The 23,874-nt window shown below is 41.6% G+C and overlaps 1 protein-coding gene across 2 annotated transcripts in view; it reads left to right on the top strand.

Annotated features, from left to right (window-relative positions):
* The window catches only part of NCEH1 (neutral cholesterol ester hydrolase 1), an 81,340-nt gene that overhangs the window by 47,495 nt on the left and 9,971 nt on the right, over positions 1-23,874 (top strand). Inside the window, exons 2-3 of one of the 2 annotated variants that reach the window (XM_526382.8) lie at positions 16,390-16,618; positions 18,817-18,886. In XM_526382.8, the coding sequence (XP_526382.2) occupies positions 16,390-16,618; positions 18,817-18,886 (299 nt within the window). The remainder of the gene's footprint in view (positions 1-16,389; positions 16,619-18,816; positions 18,887-23,874) is intronic. The other variant, XM_063807323.1, reaches the window with a different exon arrangement.

The following is a 23,874-nucleotide window of genomic DNA, read 5'->3' as shown; positions in this document are numbered from 1 at the left end:
CAACCTAGCAGGGCAGGCCAACATTCAAATTCAGGAAACACAGAGAATGCCACAAAGATACTCCTCGTGAAGAGCAACCCCAAGACACATAATTGTCAGATTCACCAAGGTTGAAATGAAGAAAAAAATGTTAAGGGCAGCCAGAGAGAAAGGTCAGGTTACGTACAAAGGGAAGCCCATCCGACCAATAGTGGATCTCTCTGCAGAAACTCTACAAGCCAGAAGAGAGTGGGGGCCAATATTCCACATTCTTAAAGAAAAGAATTTTCAACCCAGAATTTCATATCCAGCCAAACTAAGCTTTATAAGTGAAGGAGAAATAAAATCCTTTACAGACAAGCAAATGCTGAGAGATTTTTGTCACTAGTAGGCCTGCCTTACAAGAGCTCCTGAAGGAAGCACTAAACATGGAAAGGAACAACTGGTACCAGCCACTGCAAAAACATGCCAAATTGTAAAGACCATCGAGGCTAGGAAGAAACTGCATCAACTAACGAGCAAAATAACCAGCTAATATCATAATGACAGGATCAAATTCACACATAAGAATATTAGCCTTAAATGTAAATGGGCTAAATGCCCCAATTAAAAGACACAGACTAGCAAATCGGATAAAGAGTCAAGACCCATCAGTGTGCTATATTCAGGAGACCCATCTCACATGCAGAGACACACATAGGCTCAAAATAAAGGGATGGAGGAAGGATCTACCAAGCAAATGGAAAACAAAAAAAAGCAGGGGTTGCAATCCTAATCTCTGATAAAAGAGACTGTAAACCAACAAAGATCAAAAGAGACAAAGAAGGCCATTACATAATGGTAAAGGGATCAATTCAACAAGAAGTGCTAACTATCCTAAATATATATGCACCCAATACAGGAGCACCCAGATTCATAAAGCAAGTCCTTAGAGACCTATAAAGAGACTTAGACTCCCAAACAATAATATTGGGAGACTTTAACACCCTACTGTCAACATTAGACAGATCAACGAGGCAGAAAGTTAATAAAAATATCCAGGACTTGAACTCAGCTCTACACCAAGCAGACCTAATAGACATCTACAGAACTCTCCATCCCAAATCAACAGAATATACATTCTTCTCAGCACCACATCGCACTCATTCCAAAATTGACCACGTGGTTGGAAGTAAAGCTCTCCTCAGCAAATGTAAAAGAACAGAAATTATAACAAACTGTCTCTCAGACCACAGTGCAATCAAATTAGAACTCAGGATTAAGAAACTCACTCAAAACTGCTCAACTACATGGAAACTGAACAACCTGCTCCTGAATGACTACTGGGTAAATAAGGAAATGAAGGCAGAAATAAAGATGTTCTTTGAAACCAACGAGAACAAAGACATGACATACCAGAATCTCTGGGACACATTTAAAGCAGTGTGTAGAAGTAAATTTATGCACTAAATGCCCACAAGAGAAAGCAGGAAAGATCTAAAATTGACACCCTAACATCACAATTAAAAGAACTAGAGAAGCAAGAGCAAACACATTCAAAAGCTAGCAGAAGGCAATAAATAACTAAGATCATAGCAGAACTGAAGGAGATAGAGACACAAAAAACCCTTCAAGAAATCAAAGAATCCAGGAGCTGGTTTTTTGAAAGGATCAACAAAATTGATAGACCGCTAGCAAGACTAATAAAGAAGAAAAGAGAGAAGAATCAAATAGATGCAATAAAAAATGATAAAGGGTATATCACCACCGGTCCCACAGAAATACAAACTACCATCAGAGAATATTATGAACACCTCTACGCAAATAAACTAGAAAATCTAGAAGAAATGGATAAATTCCTGGAGACATACACTCTCCCAAGACTAAACCAGGAAGAAGTTGAATCCCTGAATAGACCAATAACAGGTTCTGAAATTGAGGCAATAATTAATAGCCTACCAACCAAAAAAATTCCAGGGCCAGACAGATTCACAGCCAAATTCTACCAGAGGTACAAAGAGGAGCTGGTACCATTCCTTCTGAAACTATTCCAATCATAGAAAAAGAGGGAATCCTCCCTAACTCATTTTATAAGGCCAGCATCATCCTGATACCTAAGTCTGGCAGACACAACAAAAAAAGAGAATTTTAGGCCAATGTCCCTGATGAACATCGATGCAAAAATCCTCAATAAAATACTGGCAAACTGAATCCAGCAGCACATCAAAAAGCTTATCCACCACGATCAAGTTGGCTTCATCCCTGGGGTGCAAGGTTGGTTCAACATATGAAAATCAATAAATGTAATCCATCTTATAAACAGAACCAAAGACAAAAACCACATGATTATCTCAATAGATGCAGAAAAAGCCTTTGACAAAATTCAACAGCCTTCATGCTAAAAACTCTCAATAAACTAGGTATTGGTGGGACATAACTCAAAATAATAAGAGCTATGTATGACAAACCCACAGCCAATACCATACTGAATAGGCAAAAACTGGAAGCTTTCCCTTTAAAAACTGGCACAAGAGAGGGATGCCCTCTCTCACCACTCCTATTCAACATAGTGTTGGAAGTTCTGGCCAGGGCAATCAGGCATGAGAAAGAAATACAGGGTATTCAATTAGGAAAAGAGGAAGTCAAATTGTCCCTGTTTGCAGATGATTGTATATTTAGAAAACCCCATCATCTCAGCCCAAAATCTCCTTAAGCTGATAAGCAAATTCAGCAAAGTCTCAGGATACAAAATCAATGTGCAAAAATCACAAGCATTCCTATACACCAATAACAGACAAACAGAGAGCCAAATCATGAGTGAACTCCCATTCACAATTGCTTCAAAGAGAATAAAATACCTAGGAATCCAACTTACAAGGGATGTGAAGGACCTCTTCAAGGAGAACTACAAACCACTGCTCAATGAAATAAAAGAGGATACAAACAAATGGAAGAACATTCCATGCTCATGGATAAGAAGAATCAATATTGTGAAAATGGCCATACTGCCCAAGGAAATTTATAAATTCCATGCCATCCCCATCAAGCTACCAATGACTCTTCACAGAATTGGAAAAAAATACTTTAAAGTTCATATGGAGCCAAAAAAGAGCCTGCATTGCCAAGACAATCCTAAGCCAAAAGAACAAAGCTGGAGGCATCACACTACCTGACTTCAAACTATACTACAAGGCTACAGTAACCAAAACAGCATGGTACTGGTACCAAAACAGAGATATAGACCAATGGAACAGAACAGAGCCTTCAGAAATAATACCACACATCTACAACTATCTGATCTTTGACAAACCTGACAAAAACAAGAAATGGGGAAAGGATTCCCTATTTAATAAATGGTGGTGGGAAAACTGGCTAGCTATATGTAGAAGCTGAAACTGGATCCCTTCCTTACACCTTATACAAAAATTAATTCAAGATGTATTAAAGACATAAATGTGAGACCTAAAACCATAAAAACCCTAGAAGAAAACCTAGGCAATACCATTCAGGGACGTAGGCATGGGCAAGGGCTTCATGACTAAAACACCAAAAGCAATAGCAGCAAAAGCCAAAATAGACAAATGGGATCTAATTAAACTAAAGAGCTTCTGCACAGCAAAAGAAACTACCATCAAAGTGAACAGGCAGCCTACAGAATGGGAGAAAATTTTTACAATCTTCCCATCTGACAAAGGGCTAATATCCAGAATTTACAAAGAACTTAAACAAATTTACAAGAAAAAATCAATCCCATCAAAAAGTGGGTGAAGGATATCAACAGACACTTCTCACAGTAAGACATTTATGCAGCCAACAGACACCTGAAAAAATGCTCATCATCACTGGCCATCAGAGAAATGCAAATCAAAACCACAATGAGATACCATCTCATACCAGTTAGAATGGCAATCATTAAAAAGTCAGGAAACAACAGGTGCTGGAGAGGATGTGGAGAAATAGGAATGCTTTTACACTGTGGGTGGAAGTGTAAACTAGTTCAACCATTGTGGAAGACAGTGTGGTAATTCCTCAAGGATCTAGAACTAGAAATACCATTTGACCCAGCAATCCCATTACTGCGTATATACCCAAAGGATTATAAATCATGCTACTATAAAGACACATGCACATGTATGTTTATTGTGGCACTATTCACAATAGCAAAGACTTGGAACCAACCCAAATGTCCAACAATGATAGACTGGATTAAGAAAATGTGGCGCATATACACCATGGAATACTATGCAGCCATAAAAAATGATGAGTTCATGTCCTTTCTAGGGACATGGATAAAGCTGGAAACCATCATTCTGAGCAAACTGTCGCAAGGAAAGAAAACCAAACACTGCATGTTCTCACTCATAGGTGGGAATTGAACAATGAGCACACTTGGACACAGGGTGGGGAGCATCACACACTGGGCCTGTCGTGGGGTGGGGGGAGGGGGGAGGGGGGAGGGATAGCATTAGGAGAAATACCTAATGTAAATGTCGAGTTAATGGGTGCAGCACACCAACATGGCACATGTATACATATGTAACAAACTTGCACGTTGTGCACATGTACCCTAGAACTTAAAGTATAAAAAAAAAAAAGAAATGGTTCAGGGGTTGCTTTTATTAAAAGAAAAAGCCTTACCAAGAACTCCTCTCTATCTGCCTAAAAATTATTTTTTAATAACTCCTGTATTATTACCAGGGAAGGCTCAAGAGAGTGATGTGCTGTTGAGGAAGAGCTGAAGGAAAGGGGAAAGATGGGGGTGGCTGCTTGATCCAGAGTGGTCAAGCATAGAGCTATGCTGCCATAGTCACTGAGCCCAGGAGAGTTACAAATCCTTTCTGGGCCTTAGTTTCCCTTTGGGTAAATATGTGAAGCTATATGTTAATTTAAGATGTAAAATCTTCTAGTTTTATGATGTAGGTTTGAGAATAAATGTACTTATGTGCCAGGTCTGGCCCACAGACCCTGGCTGAGCAACGGATGAAAAAATGTATGCAGACACAGGTTTTTTGCCTGGCTGCACAGCTAGGGGACCGGGCCACTCACAGACACCAAGGAGGGTGCTATAAAGAGTCAGCAGCCACAGCCCTGACAAGCTGGTGCTACAGGCATTTATTTAGTACAGATTTAATGACTTTGAGTCAACACATCTTGTGGGTAATTAACATGGTTGTCCCCCTGGAGAGAGCAGTCCTGTGCACAGATGATTAAAGGCCAGGTTCCGAGGCCCAAGTAAACTAACTTAACCAGATCAATTCCTTTATACTTGCTTGTTATCTGCCTTTTGCTCTCAGGCTCCCGATAAAAGAATTTGGCTGCCTTCAGCCAAATTATCTTTCAAAGCTTTTGCAAAACCTCCCAGCCTTCCAAGAAGGTTTTTGTCTTTCTCTATCACTTCTATAATTTTTCCCACCACCCTGACCAAACTCCTACATTCATCAATGGCAATAGAGGGTGATGGTTGAGGGTTTTGGAGCCAGAATGCTTGGGTTCAAATCCAGTTCACCATTTACTGCCTGAGTGACCTTGGGTGATTCACTGACCCCCCGTGGTCTGAGATTCCTTGACAATGAGAACAGTGACTGGCAGAGAGCAAATGTCAGCACACGTGAGCTACTGCCCTTGACATATCCTGTAGACTATAGGAGGATTTTGGAGCTAAGCCAGTATTTTGGCAATGTGGAAACTACTTGTTTTCTGTGTTGATAGTAAAAAAAAAAAAAAAAAAAAAAAATGTTTTGGAATTGGAAAGAGACAACCTTATCCTTTTTGCCCTTCCTGAGACTGAACTGCAGCCCTAGAGGTTTTCTGGGAGGAAAGAAACCAAATGTTTTAGGGTGACAGGGTTAGAGTGTTAAATCCGTCTGTGAGCTCTTTTATTTCTCTGAGCTAGATTTTGTTATGGAGTGGCAGTGAGGTTCTCCTCAGGTTTGCTTTGTAGCTTGTCATGAAATTCCTGGATATTTGAGGAAACAATTGGAAATTTTATAATTGTGCAATCTAATGAGAGAACCCTACTATTGCCTACTTATTTTGTGCTTTACAGGTTGGCTTAATAATTCCATCCAGTACTTTGCTATGTGTAGAGGGTGCCACTGTGCTCCACATAGAACCCTTTAGGTCCATGCATGCCATCATGTGGGACAAAAGGTTTCCTCTACAAAAATAATGCTGAGTAAAAAAGGGAAGAAGGACAGGTACAGGAAAAATCCCTAGCCAGATGGGGATCCACCAAAGGTCTGGAACCTGAGCAAGTGCCCATTTTTATGGTTATTTCTTATGCGCTAAACAAGGGTAGATTATTCATGCCTCCCCTTTTAGATTATACAGGGTAACTTCCTGATGTTGCGGTGGCATTTGTAAACTGTCATGGTGCTGGTGGGAGTGTAGCAGTGAGGACCACCAGAGGTCACTCTCATTGCCATCTTGGTTTTGGTGGGTTTTATCCGGCTACTTTACTGCGACCTGTTTTATCAGCAAGGTCTCTATGACCTGTGTTTTGTGCTGACCTCCTGTCTCATCCTGTGACTTAGAATGCCTTAACCATCTGAGAATGCAGCCCAGTAGGTCTCAGCCTCATTTTACCCAGCCCCTATTCAAGACAGAGATGCTCTGGGTCACATACCTCTGACAAACTGACTTGCAAAATTCCTGTAAATTTATCATTTGGTTTGTGAGACCCAGCAAGAGCTGGTTTCAGCATACCAGTGAAGGGCATTGCCAAAGAGAATGGCAGGTTAAAAAAATGAAAAATGTTAGGCAAGTTATGCTTGACTGCAAGGGGTAGGGTGGTGAGAAATGAGGTTCCAATGTAGAGTGGGACCAGACTGGAATGCCAACTTTAGATTTTTCTTTTTTTCCTGTAAGAAACAGGAAGTCAGCAGAAGTTTTTAAGCAGGCAGGTAATGTGATCAGCCTTTCAGGGTAGAAACTCTGACAGCAGTATGCAGCAAGTTATAGAGAAAGACTGTTATCTAGAATTCAAGTTAGCAGGCAAGTGCAGAAAATAATGAGCATCTTAGCCAAGGCAGCAACGAGAGCGGGGGTGGAGCTGGGGTAGAACTAGGTCAGAAAACGTTGGCAGGTGGAGTTAATAGGGTTTGATGAGGTGATTGGAAATCATGTGAGAGAAGAAGCTGAGGACAATAGTAAGGTTTCTAGCTTAGAAGTTAGACTTATGGTTAGATAATTGAGAATTTGTGTCGTTAATTGCTCTAGGGGTGGAGAAGGGAGAGTAGGCCATATTAATTTTGAGGAGCTTGTAGGCTAGATCCTGGAGATGTTTGGAAATATGTATGGAAGCTTGAGAAAGATAGATCAAGGACTAGAAATCAGTATATGAATACAGGTCATAGGCTTTGAATTTAGTAGGCTGCTGGTAAATACTTCCTATTTGCCATGATAGTACATTGGCTTGCTCAGGGAAAGAAGGAATTGTGAAGTCGAATGAAATAAAAAATGGAACTTTTGAGAACATCATCATTTAAAGGGCCAGTGGTCAGGAGTGTAAGAACCAATCAATAAAAGACAAAAAGACAATAAAAATGGGGGGAGTGGGGGATGAACTGTCAGTGTGGCAAGAAAAACAAGAAACTGGAGAAGAGAGAAGAAAGTTTCAAGAAAGCACAAGTTGTCAAATGTCTGCAGTGAGGCCAAGTGGGTCATTGGCATCGGCATTGGCATTGGGGTCAGGGGTTCATTGGTGAGCCTAACGGATAGTTTCATCAGACGTATGGGGCTGAAGCCGGATTGCAATGGGTTACCTTCAAAGAGGGCAGTCTTTGAAAAGTCACTGTCTTTTTTTTTGGCTGGAGTCTCACTCTGTTGCCAGGCTGGAGTGCAGTGGTGCAATATTGGCTCACTGCAGTCTCTGCCTCCCGGTGTCAAGCAATTCTCCTGCGTCAGCCTCCCGAGTAGCTGGGATTACAGGCACGCATCACCACGCCAGGCTAATTTTTGTATTTTTTAGTACAGACAGGGTTTCACCATGTTGGCCAGGATGATCTTGATCTCCTGACCTCATGATGCACCTGCCTCGGCCTCCCAAAGTGCTGGGATTACAGGCCTGAGCCACTGCGCCCAGCCAAAAAGTCACTATCTTCTTTAGGACAAAGACAGAACTGACATCCACAGAAATCAAATTCTATTTAGAGATATATCTTCTCACTTTGCCTCCTTGCCGTCTATAAATTACCTGTTATGAATTCTCCCTTCCATCTGCTTTCCAGATCCTATGTCCTCCTTCCTCTAGGATCTCAATTCACTCAATTCCTTTTACCTCTGTAACTTTGTCTCTCTCTTGACAAGCTCTTTCCCAAGAAGCACGCTCAAGTCTCTCCCAACTGTTCTAGTGCCTTCCTTATGTCTACAAACAGTGAACGTAATCTGCCTGCATTTACTCTTTCTCTTTCTTCAACTCCTGCTCACTTTGCAACCCATTACAATATGATTTTCAGCCCCATATCTTGGATGAAACTGTCCTTAATAGGTTCACCAGTGAACCCATAGCCAACACCAATGACCTACTTGGCCTCTCTGCAGACATTTGACAACCTGCCTTCTTGAAATCTCTTCCCCCTTAATATCTCCAGTTTCTTGTTTCTGTTGCCACACTAACGATTTGTCCCTTTTCTCTCTTTTTCTCACTCCCTCTCTTGTTCTTTTTTGTCTTTTATTGATTGGTTTTTCCTGTCCTGCTCACCAGCTCTTTAAGTGATGGTGTTTCTGAAGCTTCCATTTTTTTATTTTATTCAACTTTACCTGAGCAAATTAACTTTCCCTCTCTGGTGGAATTTACCATGTGGCCTAAATCCTCCCAGAAATGGTGCTCAGCCCTGTGCTTTGATCAGAGTTGGGTTGGAGTAGAGATCCAGGCCTCAGCAAGTGAAGGTATGTTTTTGACCTTGTATTCTAGTTGAGAATAGGAAAGCGGACTTTGATACCTTGTGGGTTCTCTTTCTGTTCTTACTAGGTCAGGGCGGTGGGCAGAGGACTAAAGCGTGAACACCGCCCTGTGACCAGAAACATCTGTTTGCCTTTCCCCAACTCTCTCTCCTTCTCCAGCCTTCTGATCATGTATCAAAGGGAAAGCAGGAGGCTAGGGAAGAACCAGTAGCATACTGATACTCCATACACATAAATAACTTAGCATCTGGTCAAGTTTCAACATGAACCAACTACCTGGGTACAGAGCCAGTGCGCCACCAGATTTTACTGTCCGGTTCCACTGAGGCGTAATGAGTACCCTTATTCCCCTTCCATCTCCTTAGGTGGAATTCTTCCCCTAGATCCTGGAATGGTTATGGAGGCAAGTTTTAAGACCTCTAGAACTGTTCTAGATTACTTCAGCTAGCCAAGACAGGGTAACTTGCAGCCCACAGGGCCCTTAACACAGTTCTGTGTGTTCCTGGATTTCCCAGCTACTTCTAAAGAGGTTTCAGGAAACTTTGTTACTTTCAGGTTACTTGAGTGAATCTGAATCTTTACTTCATTAAAACTCAATTCACCTCAGCTGGTACTGCGTCCGGCCAGTCTCTCTGGACAGCCTCTGTATTTTCTCTCCTAGGCTTGGTTCCATACCTCTACTTTAAGGTCCATCTCTTAATTGAACATTAAACATTAATATTTTAATTAAATTCTCATATTTTCGTGCAGATAAATAAATGTTCCATGAGATTGTAGATTTTTTCTTATAATAGGCACAATTAGAGCAAAATATAAAGAGAATTAAAAAGCTGATGGACTGAATGAAGTGACCGTAGTGGAAAAATTGGAGAGTCACTGACATAGAATACAAACCTTCGAATGTGAAGAACGAATCAGGTAGTGAGTTAGAATCGATGCTTTAAGTGTTAATGTTGCTGGTTCATGTTGAAACTTGACCAGATGCGAAGTCATTGATGTGTATGGGTTATCAGTGTGCTGCTGGTTCTTCCCCAGCTGCCTCCTTCCCCTTCAATATGACCATACAAATAAGCTTTTTAAAGATCACTGTTGTACATCTTTTTTAACCTGCAACAATTTCAGGACTTGATAATCCATGTGGAACTAATAACAAATGTGCATAATAGGAAAAACGATAGTCTCAGCTTCCCTAGAAACATTGGAATATCTGTCGCTGGGCTCACTTTTTTACGCAATGATCTTCTGGAGCAGAGGTGTAATATCAGTGATAACTGACTCATAAAGGGCTTCTTATGTGACAGGCACTGTTCTAGGTGCCTTAGTTTTCAGTCTTCACAACAATCTTTTGAGGTCATGTGTATAATTACTTCCATTTTGTGGATGGGAGATTGAGGTACAGAGAGGTTTGGTCATTTGCCCAGGAGCCCAGCGCTGGTAAGTGAGGAGCTGGGATTTTAGCCCAGGTGCTCTGGCTCTGGATTCTATGCTGCAGACTTCTGTGCTGTGCATGCCTCCTTTAGATTGAACCTGTTATTGCCATGCTCCTCTTGCCTCCATTTTGCTTGTATACCTTACCTACCCATAGGTGTTTTGAGTTAAAACACTTTCCAGGCCGGGCGCGGTGGCTCACGCCTGTAATCCCAGCACTTTGGGAGGCCAAGGCGGGAGGATCATGAGGTCAGGAGATCGAGACCATCCTAGCCAGCACAGTGAAACCTTGTCTTTACTAAAAATACAAAAATTAGCTGGGCGTGGTGGCATGTGCCTGTAATCCCAGCTACTCGGGAGACTGAGGCAGGAAAATCGCTTGAACCAGGGAGTCGGAGGTTGCAGTGAGCCAAGATCGCGCCATTGCACTCCAGCCTGGCAACAAAGGGAGACTCTGTCTCAAAAAAAAACAAAAACAAAAACAAAAAAACCAAAAACAGAACAACAACAACAACAAAAACAAACCACTTTCCAATACTTGCATCTTAGTTCCAGCCCTTTTCCTTGTTAGCCATACCTATGATGGGACATCATCTAACATGTAATTGACGGCTAGACACCTTACTGGATTTCATCCCCAGACAGAGGTAATTCCTTTCTTCTCTGAGCTTGTGCAACCCTTTATCTAGGCCTTTCTTACCACTTACTGCTTAGCTAACTAACATCAGCTATTCATTTGCAAGCCTTGGTTCTCCTCTATTACTCTAAGTTTCAGATGATTCTCTTTCTCCCCTACAAAGTTCTCTGCCCATAGGGTATACTTCATAATTTCTATGTTGACTTAGTCAACAGAGACCAACCCCATATATAAACATAACTAATTTATATATTCATAAACAGAGCACAGTTTCTGCTTGGTTTCCTTTGATTCTTGTTTGTCCTTTGATCTTCAGCCATCAGACCTGGGTAGGGAGCCAGTGCCCCACCGGATTTCTTTGTCTGGTTCCACTGAGGTGTAATGAGTACCCTTTATCCCCTTCCATCTCATTAGGCAGAATTCTTCCCCTAGATCCTGGAATGGTTATGGAGGCAAGTTTTAAGACCTCTAGCACTGCCCTAGCTTACTTTAGCCAAGATGGAGTAATTTACAGCCCATTAGGCCCTTAAAACTTGGCTTGCTTCTGTGTTCTCCTGGAGTTTCCCAGCTCCTTCTAAAGAGGTTTCAGGAGGCTGGGTGCAGTAGCTCACATCTGTAATCCCAACACTTTGGGAGGCCAAGACGGGTGGATCACTTCAGGTCAGGAGTTCAAGACCAGCCTGGGCAACATAGTGAAACCCTGTATCTACTAAAAAAAAAAAAAAAATACAAAAATTAGCCAGGTGTGGTGGTAGGCATCTGTAATCCCAGCTATTTGGGAGGCTAAGGCAGGAGAATCGCTTCAACCAGGGAGGCAAAGGTTGTAGTGAGCCAAGATTATGCCACTGCTTTCCAGTATGGGCAACAGAGTGAGACTCTGTCTAAAAAAAAGAAATAGAGGTTTCAGGAAACTTTATTACTTCCAGAATGTTACTTGTGTGACTCTGAATCTGATTTCATAAGCTCAGGGAAATATAACTTGATCTATATTTTAAGCCTTCATCCTTTAGGTAGGAAACTTATTCCCAGTGAGTTTAGGAATTCCCACTCATCACTATTTGCTTTTAGGTTTTGGAGGATCTTATACAGTGCTGAGGCATTGTGGTTTGGGGAAGCCATGTGGGTATCACTCATCCTCAGCCCACATCACTGTTCCACCTGATCCTTGGTGTTTGATCCTTACAGTTTGTCCTGAGATATCCTTTGTTCTTATCTGTAAGACAGTAGATCTTTCAAATCCATTAGCACACATTTCTATTCCTGTTGAACTCTTGGGTACATATAATGGGCTGTGGAGAAAAGATAGATTGTCTTAGGTCCATCTGCAAGACATTCATGCAGACCCTGCTACATTTATGCTTTCACTGGGCACACAGAATCATTCTGTTTTTCCCTCACCAGCTGGAGCCTGGGGCTCTAAGGCCATTTGAGGCATTATCTTTCTAGACATACCTTGCATCTACTCTTCCCTAAGGTCTTGCCTCTTTCCAGGGTTCTGTCTGGGTATGAGGCACAGGTCAGCTGCTTCAGATTCCACAGACCTATCTGGGAGTTTTTGCACCCCAGGGTTCTTTTTTCATTGGCTCCCAGATATTTATCATTACAGCCCTCATTTCCTCTGCAACACTTTCTCTTCCCCTCTTCTACCATCTAGCCTGGGAAATCACTTTCTATTCTAGGAGACTTCTTATTCGTCATGTAATCTTCTAAATCAATGCCTATTTTTTGAAAGATTCTCGGCCGGGTGCGGTGGCTCATGCCTGTAATCCCAGCATTTTGGGAGGCTGAGGTGGGTGGATCACTTGAGGCCAGGAGTTCGAAACCAGCCTTGCCAATGTGGCAAAACCCTGTCTCTACTAAAACTACAAAATGTAGCCAGGAGTGGTGGTGCATGCCTGTAATCTCAGCTACTTGGGAGGCGGAGGTTTCAGTGAGCCGAGATCACGCCACTGCATTCCATCCTGGGTAACAGAGCGAGACTCTACCTCAAAAAAAAAAAAAAGATTCTCCAAAAGATACAGGCTTTTAAAAATCCAAAGGAAGGAAGGAACTCCCGTTTCTTTGCTTTTTTTTCTCATAGCCCTTCAAAGAAGTAACAACTATAGAAAGGTGTGGCTACTGAATTTATTTTCTGGGCAGTATGGTAGGAGGGGAGTAATGTGAAGAACTAAGGGAAAGATATTTGAGGAAAAAAAAGGTAATATTCATGAGTTTATCATTGATATCATATAGACATGCAAATGTTATCGCATACTGGATAGGGCTCAGAGCAGCTTCCATGGCCCACACTGATTTACACCAGCATTTCTAGGCAATTCTGTAAGTCCTGCAGCCCCTCAAGGTTTTAGAAATCCAGCTTCTGTACTGGCTCCTTAATGTCTAAGCTTCTGTTCTCTTCTCTCTTAAGCAAGATAATAGTACCTACCTCACAGAATAGTAGCCAGAATTCAGCAACCTACCCTAGCACTCACTGTAGGCACTCAGGCAGTGATAGCTATTATTTGTAATAGTACCAAGAAAAGTAATTAACAACAGGTTACTGTTCATATCAATTTTCAAGTTTTCAAACAGTCTTGATATTGGCTCTAGTATAACTCTAATTTATCAATACAATTGTAAACATTAGCACAGTTTTTCTTGTAGCAGTTTTCTAAATTCTTTTTCTACTCATCTACCTACCCTTTCATATTCCTGTCTTTTACCCTGCATAAACAAATTGTCCCTTTTTTTTTTTTTTTTTGAGGCAGAGTCTCGCTCTGTCATCCAGGCTGGAGTGCAGTGGCACAATCTCGGCTCACTGCAACATCTGCCTCCCGGGTTCAAGCGATTCTCTTACCTCAGCCTCCTGAGTAGCTGGGATTACAGGCATGTGCCACCATGCCTGGCTATTTTTTTTTTTTTTTTTTTTTTTTGAGACGGAGTCTCACTCTGTCGCCCAGGCTGGAGTGCAGTGGCGCAGTCTCGGCTCACTGCAAGCTCTGCCTCCTGGGTTCATGCCATTCTCCTGCCTCAGCCTCCCGAGTAGCTGGGACTACAGGCGCCCGCCACCATGCCCGGCTGATTTTTTTTTTTTTTTTTTTGTATTTTTAGTAGAGACAGGGTTTCACCATGTTAGCCAGGATGGTCTCGATCTCCTGACCTCATGATCCGCCCATCTTGGCCTCCCAAAGTGCTGGGATTACAGGCGTGAGCCATCGCACCCGGCCCCAGCTAATTTTTATATTTTTAGTAGAGATGGGGTCTCACCATGTTGGCCAGGCTGGTCTCGAGCTCCCGACCTCAGGTGATCTGCCTGCCTTGGCCTCCCAAAGTGCTGATATTATAGGCATGAGCCACTGCACCCAGCCAAATTGTCCCTTTTCTAATCAGCACTTCTACCCCCACACCACTGTGTTGCTATTGTAAACAATGCAGATGGTTGTTCAAGTATTCTGTGAATGCAAGCAAAACATAAGCTAACATGGAGAGATGTTTCTGGAAAGGTATGAACAGATTGAGTCAAACCCGCATGTACTCAGAGCATGCATTACATAAAGGAAACTCGAGGTGGGCTCTCTTACAAAATGTACAGTCTTCTCATATCTGTCGTATAAAGACAATTCACTTGTTTTATAGCTTCATATAGTTAAAGAAACTCATGTAATTTGTCTCAAGTGTTTAAGAAAGTCTTCATTTAATTAAAAAGAAAAGTACAGTTCATAATATAACAGAGCCAGGTCTGCCATTTCTTTGTTCATATTTCGTCGTTTCGTGCCGGTCAAACTACCTGTCCTGTGACAAGCGGAATGGAGCTTACATGTTCCCTATTAATTGATAATGGTGTTAACAAGGGTTTATTATATCTACTCTAGAAACTTTGGAAATACAGTGATTCTTAGCTATTCCCTGGCAGCTCTCAATATTCTCTAAATTAAACTAACATTTTACCACAAAACTCGAATGGTAATTGCCTTCTTCCAATTTACCAAAGAACTTAAGTTGATAGTTAGAATCCTCTGTGCAGTACATGTGTGAACACATATGTGCATGTACACATGCATAAATTAGTATCAAAGACATGAACAGTTTTAACTTGTTCAGTAAATTGGGCAGTTGATGTCAGGGCACATGTAAAAGTTGAATTTTCTTAATATTCATGAGCTCTGCTGCTGCTTACACTTGCCAGCGAATAATATTAAAGGAATTCCTTTAATTTAATAAATGAAATAGCTGTTCATTGTTTGATTAATTGCCTCTTGTTTTTGTTTTTCATTAACATTTGCTAATGCTGTTATAATATAGTGCTTTCTAACTCTTTTCATGACAGGACATATAGATATGTGTGTGTGTATATATATATGTATGTATATATAAAATATACACACACAGTTATAATGTTTATTTGGGACACTGGGGTAAAGGGCTCAGGAATTTGCCCAGAGGCTGAGGCGATGAGCACACACGGACCCTCTTCAAGGTGTACCGTCGTACCCTGTGCACAGCCTGAGAAGCTGTAAGGTGCCACATCGCAGACATCATATAGTCCTGATTTCTGCTAGCAACATTGTTTCCTTGATCTTATGATCATTAATCACCAGTGTTCTGTTTCATCGTCTACAAAAGAGCACTGTTACTCTCCAGCTGTTCCCCTTCCTGATGAACTTGCGAAAGTGGAGAGAAGGAAATAAACTCAGAAGTGTCTTTGCTTGGTGGGTAAATTAGGTCTCCTTGCTATGTTCCTTCTGCAACCAAATAACTTTCTGCGAACACTTAATGCAGAGCTTGATACCCTGAGGGTTCAGAAGGGAAGAGACCATCAGGCAGTGTGGTCTTTGCCTCATTTCTAAAAAGCTTCTGGTTATATCTGAGCTGAGCTGCTTCTAAATGCCAGGGCCTCCCTTGACCATGTTTCTTTTTTCTCACACGCTCCTTTCAAAAGGACAAGACACACTTAAAGATACAATTAAATATATTGAAGTTACAAAGCAATGTAAAGAAATTAAACAACAAGACACACTCAAATATATAAGTTACAAAGGAATTTAAAGAAATTAAAGTAAATAGAACATTTTCCTCTTTTATTTGCATTGAAATGAAGTATTATTTCTTTACTCCTAGTATGTTATTGGAACTGTGATATACTTATTTAGAAAAAAAAGGTACTGAATCCTGGAATTCAAACCTAATCTTAGGTTTGAGTCCCAGAACTACCACTTATCCAATGAAATGAACAAGCATAGTTATTGTTTAAGCCTTCTCAATAAAATGGGACTGATGATACCTGAGGAGATCTCATGTATGAAAATATTTTGTCCAAAAGCAAAAGGTAAATACAATTGGTTTTTGTATTAAAAGGGCTCAATGAGCCCTCCAGTCCAGTGGCAGCTGCTTGTAGGAATTCAGACACTCAGTTGGTGAGGGCAGCTCTGGTGATGCCAAGTTGACGTGCGCCCTCCCTCTTTATTTCCTCCCTCGCCCTGCAGAGTAACCTGATCCACTACCTGGGACTGAGCCATCACCTGCTGGCACTGAATTTTATCATTGTTTCTTTTGGCAAAAAAAGCGCGTGGTCTTCTGCCCGAGTGAAGGTGACTGACACAGACTTTGATGGTGTGGAAGTCAGAGTGTTTGAAGGCCCTCCGAAGCCCGAAGAGCCACTGAAACGCAGCGTCGTTTATATCCACGGAGGAGGCTGGGCCTTGGCAAGTGCAAGTACGTCCTGGTCACCTTCAGATGGTTTGTTGTTGTGGTTGGCCTTGGGGGAGATGTGTAATTGAGTTTGGCTTTCTTAGTGGGAAAGAAGGGGACCATTTATCTTGGTTCCCCTGGATGGTCCCAGTTTACCCCTGTTGTCCCAGCAAAATTATTACTAGTGCCCCCTTTTCACTCTCAGAAGGGTCCTGGTTTGGGTGATAGATTAAATGTTATCCTTTGTAAAGGTTTTTTGCTTGTTTGTTTGTCAATTCAGGTAGACTGTTGTAAAAATATTTCCTATGATGTAAATCACAGACTAACTTATTGTGCAGTGCTGATACAGCTTTCTGCACCAAAACAAGCTGAAGTTTCACCAGGCAAGCATATGGGGAATTATCTGTGCTTCTTTTGCCAACTTGTGTTTTGAAGATATATTTCTATGAAATAGACCAGGTATTCCTTAATACACATGTTAACATTTTATCTGCTTATGAAAGCAAAGGTTAAAATATATGCAACCATTCAAAGGAAACAATCTTGCAAAGTTCAAGAATATTTTCTTTAGATTTGGATGATTTTTATGAGTAGAACACATTCAAAATGGCAGGCAGCCAAACGGAGCCGCCCAGAAGAGAACCTCCCAAGGCGGAATTCGGGGTCTTGTCTCTGCTAATAAATGATCATGGAGCTACTTCCTCAACTTCAGTCCAGAGCTTTTGGCATCCCCTTAGTTTAAAAGCAATGGCAACTTGTTTTGTTTATTTTATCATTATGTGATTTTTTTTTAAAAGCAACAAAGGTCAAAAGGTTTGACTTTTTCTAGTAATCTTATTTAATTCCATATGCGTTGTTTATTCTTTTATTCAGTGATTTTTTTTCACATTTTCAATAGCTGTTCAGGAGTATGTAGGTTTGCCTGAGACCAAGGGGTTTGCTGGGCTGCAGGTCTTTCAGCGCAAAAGCTCAAACAGTTGTGGGCAAGTCTGGACCATTGGTCAGTCTAAGGTGTGCTCGGGTGTAGGGATACAAAAATGAATAAGAAGGAGTTTCTGCCTTGAAAGAGATTGAATCTGTAGCATTGGACGCTTGCCAGGAAAAACATTGTACTGGAGGACAGCAAGTATGGGTGCCAGGAATGGGATGGATTACAAGAGTCAGCCTGGCTGGCCTTTTCTGCATAATTTTGACTGATCACTTCTGCCTGAGGAAGAACTTGAGCAGGTGGAGGTGACAGGTGTCTATGTAATTCTTAAGCTTCCGATTCTAAGACTGCCTTGGAAACCCTATAGATAAGGAAATATTTGGCTCTCAGTTGGCACAATATAGATCTTAATTTACTGAGAGCAACTAAGAATTAAATTCTTACATATTAAATTGGTTCTGTTACTGCAGACCTTTGGAATCCTCTAAGAAATGCTAAGACTTCCTAAAATTCTAGTTTTTTATGTGTTCATTTAAAGAAAATACCATATTCTTCAAATTGATCACTTTACTGAACTGCAGCAAATGAAGTGTTAAAAGAGCAAAATTTTTAAAATTAATTTATTATTTTTAGACATAAGATCTCACTCTGTCACCCAGGCCAGAGTACAGTGGCTCTATCACAGCTCATTGTAACCTCAAACTCTTGGGCTCAAGTAATCCCCCTTCCTCAGCCTCCCAAGCAGCTGGGACTGCAGGCGTGCACCACTATGCCTGGCTAATTAAAAAAAATTTTTTTATAGAGGTAGCATCTGGCTATGTTGCTCAGGCTGGTCTCAAACTTCTGACCTCAAATGATCTCCTTCCTTAGCCTCCTGAAGTGCTGAGATTACAGGCATGAGCCACCACTCCCAGCCTAAAATTGCATGATTCTAAGGAAGAGACTGCTTATTTGCTGTGATTTTTTTTCCAGAAAGATATATACATTTGAAGAGCTATAAAATCAGGATTAATTTGGTGCATTTCATATAGTCCGTTATGAAATAAATATTTAGATAGTAATATATTCAAAACTAAACTATGCATTTCCTGTTATATAGTAGTTGCATGTTATTAGAAATCAGATTTAATTTTTCATGTGTACATGTAACCCTATTATTTGTTCACATTTGCTTTTTATTATTTGTTTTTAGTATTAGCTCCAAGCCTAAAAACAATTCACACTTAGCAGAATTTATGAGTGGACAGTATTAAATGACCTGTTTTGTAATGATTGTTCCCTTTGTGTCTTTTAGAAATCAGGTATTATGATGAGCTGTGTACAGCAATGGCTGAGGAATTGAATGCTGTCATTGTTTCCATTGAGTAAGTAATTAATGCTAGTCATAGAAAATTTTTCTTATAAGGGAATTCTAGATAACAGTCTAGTTACTTTGTTTTACAAGTGATAAAGTAAAAAATAAAGGTCTGGAGTTGGCAAAGAGATATGCCCAAAGTCACACTCAGCATAATCAGAAAAATGATTTCTGATGTAACAAAATTTATTGAACTAGCTTTATAACACTTCAAATTACCTTTTCACCGTTAGTTTTGAAAACTGAAAAAAGGATTAACTAAAAACCTAGAGAAGTATGCAATCAGTTACCTGCAACATGTAACTTTTTTAATCTAAAAAGTAGTAAGGATTTTAAGAGAATCTCTTCTACAGCCAAGAGTTGAAAAAGTTGCTCTCTTAGAGTCAGGTTCTATGACTTGTGCCTTGGGAACAGAAATACGTGTTCAACAAATTTTAATGGTGTGGTTAGTAGTAATAGTAGTAATATTAATATTTTGGGTTGTCTCTGTCAGTTCTGTATAAGCCACTTTTCTGGGCAACTAAGAAGAATGTGAATAATAATTATAATAATTTTGATGATAATAATAATACAACACAAAAATCACGCCATCTTTTTTGTACCAGGCATTGTGCGAATGCTTTTGCACACGTGTCTCTTCTTCTTTAGTTCTTTTTTAGATACCATCCTCTCAGCCAAGCCTTTTTTTGACAAGCCTTTGTGAAATTGCAAGCCACGTTCCTCTGTTTCATTTCTCTCCAAAGCTATCATCAATATCTGACAAACCACATATTTGACTTATTATGTTTATTGTAATAAGTGGAAATAGACAATATGAATTTTATAAAGGCAAACGTTTCAGGATTGTTGTTTGTTTTGTTTATTGCTGAATCATTAGTGCCTGGAAACATCCCTGGCATATGGTGAGCATTCAGTAAATATTTATGGAATGAATGAATGAAGCACCTTAATTCTCATATAAAACATCCAAGATATTTTGATATCTTTTTCATAAGTGAGGAAATTGAGACCCAAGAAGCTAAGTGATGTGCATAAGGCCAGATAGCTAGCTCATCGCATAGATGGGGTAGGGGAATAAGTCAGATAGTTCCCGAGGTCTCTGGACCTTTTTGATCCAGTTTCAAGCCACTATTGAAGGGAGCTTATAATGCTGAGTGGCAGGGCCATGACGCCAACCACTTTTTCTTGCCCCAGGCTCATTCAGTTCTCTTCTTCCCTCTGCCTCTCTGTCAGCTATCCTCCTGTTCATGGTGCACCACCTCCTTGTTCCTACTCCAGATTTGAGTGGATCTTTTCTTCTACAGTCTCTTGGAAGGGGCTGCTCAGAGTCACTGAGGCAGTTCTGACCCTGTTGACAGAAGCCCTAGAGTCACCAAAAAGCCCTAGAGTCACCCCAAAGCCCTAGAGTCACTCAAAAGCCCTAGAGTCACCCAAAAGCCCTAGAGTCACCCCAAAGCCCTAGAGTCACTCAGAAGCCCTAGAGTCACCCAAAAGCCCTGCAGTCACCCAAAAGCCCTGCAGTCACCCAAAAGCCCTAGAGTCCAGACAGCTGGAGCCAAATCTGCTGAGGAAGCAGCCACCGCACCTGGACCTTTCTGGACTCTCAGCAAGGCCTCCCAGATTACTCAAGGGTTGTCAGTGCAGTTTGGTAATACAGGAACCGTCAAGGAAATGATTTGGGCAGTTGGCCTGAGCAGCTGGCCAGAGGAAAGCACAGGGGATGTTTAAGGAGACAAGGCCCTACAGCTCGGTGTTGAGGAACAAGCTTCAGGGGCCATTCAGTTGGTTTCTTGTGTAGCCCCAGCTCCTTGCAGGCCTGAGAAAAGGAGGGAAGCTGGGCTTGCTTCAGTTGGCACCGTGCAGATTTTCCATTTACCACAGGGCCTACCCTCCGGGCTTCAATATCACTACTTGGCCACATGCCCTAAACCGTTCCTCCATTCCCTTCTCCCCTTATCAGCATCTGTCTCAAGTAAAATGGGTATTGCAAGGCTTATCATAAGACACAGAAGAATAAGATATATTTAAGATGATTTTTTTTGAAAACGGCTAAAATTTAGAAGGGACTGCTTTGATTTAAACTTTGCATTGTTCCTAATCTATACAACATGGTGTCCAGATGGGAGGCATGAGCATATGGCAGTCAAGTTCCATCACTCATGACTGTGTGACCTCAAGCAGGTCATTTAAACTCATGTGCAAAATGGGGTTGAGAACCCTTCCTGTATGTTTAGAATGTGAGCTACTGGGAAAACAGTGAGGTATGGTGGTGTGCCTTACTTGAGAGGCTGAGGTACAAGGATTACTTGAGCCCAGGAGTTCAAGTCCAGCCTAGGCAACACAGGGAGACCCTATTTTTTAAAAAACAAAGCAAAGGCCAGGCGCGGTGGCTCATGACTGTATCCCAGCACTTTGGGAGGCTGAGGCAGGTGGATCACCTGAGGTCGGGAGTTCGAGACCAGCCTGATCAACAACATGGAGAAACCCCATCTCTACTAAAAATACAAAATTAGCCTGGCATGGTGGCGCATGCCTGTAATCCCAGCTACTGGGGAGGCTGAGGTAGGAGAATCACTTGAACCCGGGAGGCGGAGGTTGCAGTGAGCCGAGATTGAGCCATTGCACTCCAGCCTGGGCAACAAAAGCAAAACTCTGTCTCAAAAAACAAACAAACAAACAAACAAAGCAAAAACAAAAGAATGTGAACTCCTGGAAACAGAAATCACGTCTTCCTTCCTTTGCATCTCCAGAACCCAGTGCAAGGCTTGGAGTGTGCATGCTAGGTAAAGGCATGCTGAGTTGGGATAATGACTGCAGAGAATTGTCATGAGAATCATTTTAGACAATTGATATAAGAGGAGTTCAGATATTCAAAAGCACTAGCTGAGTCTGGAGGATTATTGCTCTATCTAGCCTATAGAATGAAAAGGACAACTTACGCGTTTATCAGCATGTTTGGAACTCACAGTACTTTTTTTTTTTTTTTTTTGTAGAAATAGCGAGATAGTAATCCTTGTTAAGATTCAGGCTAACCCAAGAGCACTTTATAACCTATGCTCTAGTTGAGGTACAGCCAACATTATATGATCATGATGTTTCTCTTGGAAACGATGTTCAGGCCTGGTGTAGTGGCTCACACCTGTAATCCCAACACGTTGGGAGGCTGAGGCAGGTGGATCACTTGAGTCCAGGAGTTCAAAACCAGCCTGGACAATATGGTAAAACCCTGTCTTACAAAAAAGTTAAAAAACAATTAGCCAGGCATGGTGGTGCATGCCTGTAGTTCCAGCTACCCGAGAGGCTGGGTTGGAAAGACTGCTTGAGCATAGGAGATCAAGGCTGCAGTGAGCTGAGATTGCGCCACTGCACTCCAGCCTGGGTGACAGAGAAAGACCCTGTCTCAAAACAAAACAAAACAAAAAAATAGAAAAAAAAAAGCAGTTCAGAGCGGGATCTCCGTGGCTCGCTTCTTTCTTCTTTTATTCCATAAATATTTACTGGATTCCTGTTTTGTGCCAGTTACCGTGTTAAATGCTGGTGACATAACAATGTAAGAATGACTTAATTCCTGCCCTCATAGAGTTTATGATCTAGAAGAGAAAGACCTTGAACAAGTAATGTTAAAAGTGTGATAAGTGATGGGAAGTAGAAGGGCAAGTAGTAACAGAGACATCTAACAGGCAAGATCTTACCTCGTTTACAGGGTCAGAAAAGGTGTCTTAAAGAAAGTGATGTTTGGATGAAACCCCTAAGAATGAGCAGAACCTCATTAGAAAAAGTGGATTTGTCATGGAAGACCAAAGTGGTGTAGTAAGAGGGCTTGGGAGGGGAGGGACGAGGCAGAGAGCAGTGAGGGAATGAAATGTGAGAGAAGACAGACGGAGGGACGACTGAGGAAAACAGAAGTAAGTGTGGATGATTCCAAGAGTCTTTAGGAGGATGGTGGACGCTTGGTTCTTCTGGAGCTCCGCCTTCTAGAAGAGAGGCTGTCTGGAGCCAGCAGCTCCTTGCCTTGAGGCCCTCTAGAGTGGGTAGTGGCGTCATGGCTTTGCTATTCTTTCATGTGGGTTATGGCACTGGGGAAGGTTTTTATCTGAGGAAGCTGGTGGGCAGGGGTTCCAGCAGCCTTGGTAATGGAATCACCTCTTATGAGCACCAGGAGTTGGGACTCCATGATTCATGTCACTCATGCTGGCTCAAGGGTCTGGGGACAGACCAAATGACTGATAGGTGAAGTCCTTGAGTACAAAAACTACGTAAAAGCCATGTCTCCTACTCAGTAGCTTCTACAACGCTATACTATTTTTACATATTAATTGCACAATAAGTATTTGTTAAATACATTACAATGTTTATCTTATATCTAAGATTTGCAGATGTATCCTCATTTATACAATCTAGAATATAAAAGGTCTTATATTTATAAATTTCAGTGCAGTTTAACTATAATAGAGTATTTTTTTACCTCTAGTTTGTGTATTTTTTATTTATTTATTTTTGAGACAGAGTCTCACTCTGTTGCCTAGGGTGGAGTGCAATGGTGCAGTTTTGGAGAAACAGTCATCCATCCACATTCCTTCCCCTCGAGCACAGTTTTATTATATGTTCTTTTAATGAAAAGGAAGCTTCTGGGTGGGATGCAGTGGCTCACACCCATAATTCCAGCACTTAGGGAGGCAGAGGTGAGAGGATTGCTTGTGGCCAGGAATTTGAGGCTGCAGTGAGTTATGATGGTGTCACTGCACTCAAGCCTGGGTGACAGAGCAAGACTGTCTCTTAAAGGGGACAGGGGGCCGGGCGCAGTGGCTCATGCCTATAATCCCAGCACTTTGGGAGGCTGAGGCGAGCGGATCACGAGGTCAGGAGATCGAGACCATCCTGGCTAACACGGTGAAACCCCATCTCTACTAAAAATACAAAAAATTAGCCGGGCGCGGTGGCGGGCGCCTGTAGTTCCAGCTACTCTGGAGGCTGAGGCAGGAGAATGGCGTGAACCTG

This window comes from Pan troglodytes, chromosome 2 (assembly GCF_028858775.2).
Source record: "Pan troglodytes isolate AG18354 chromosome 2, NHGRI_mPanTro3-v2.0_pri, whole genome shotgun sequence".
Lineage (NCBI taxonomy): Eukaryota > Metazoa > Chordata > Mammalia > Primates > Hominidae > Pan > Pan troglodytes.
This window is presented reverse-complemented; position numbering and strand designations above follow the sequence as displayed.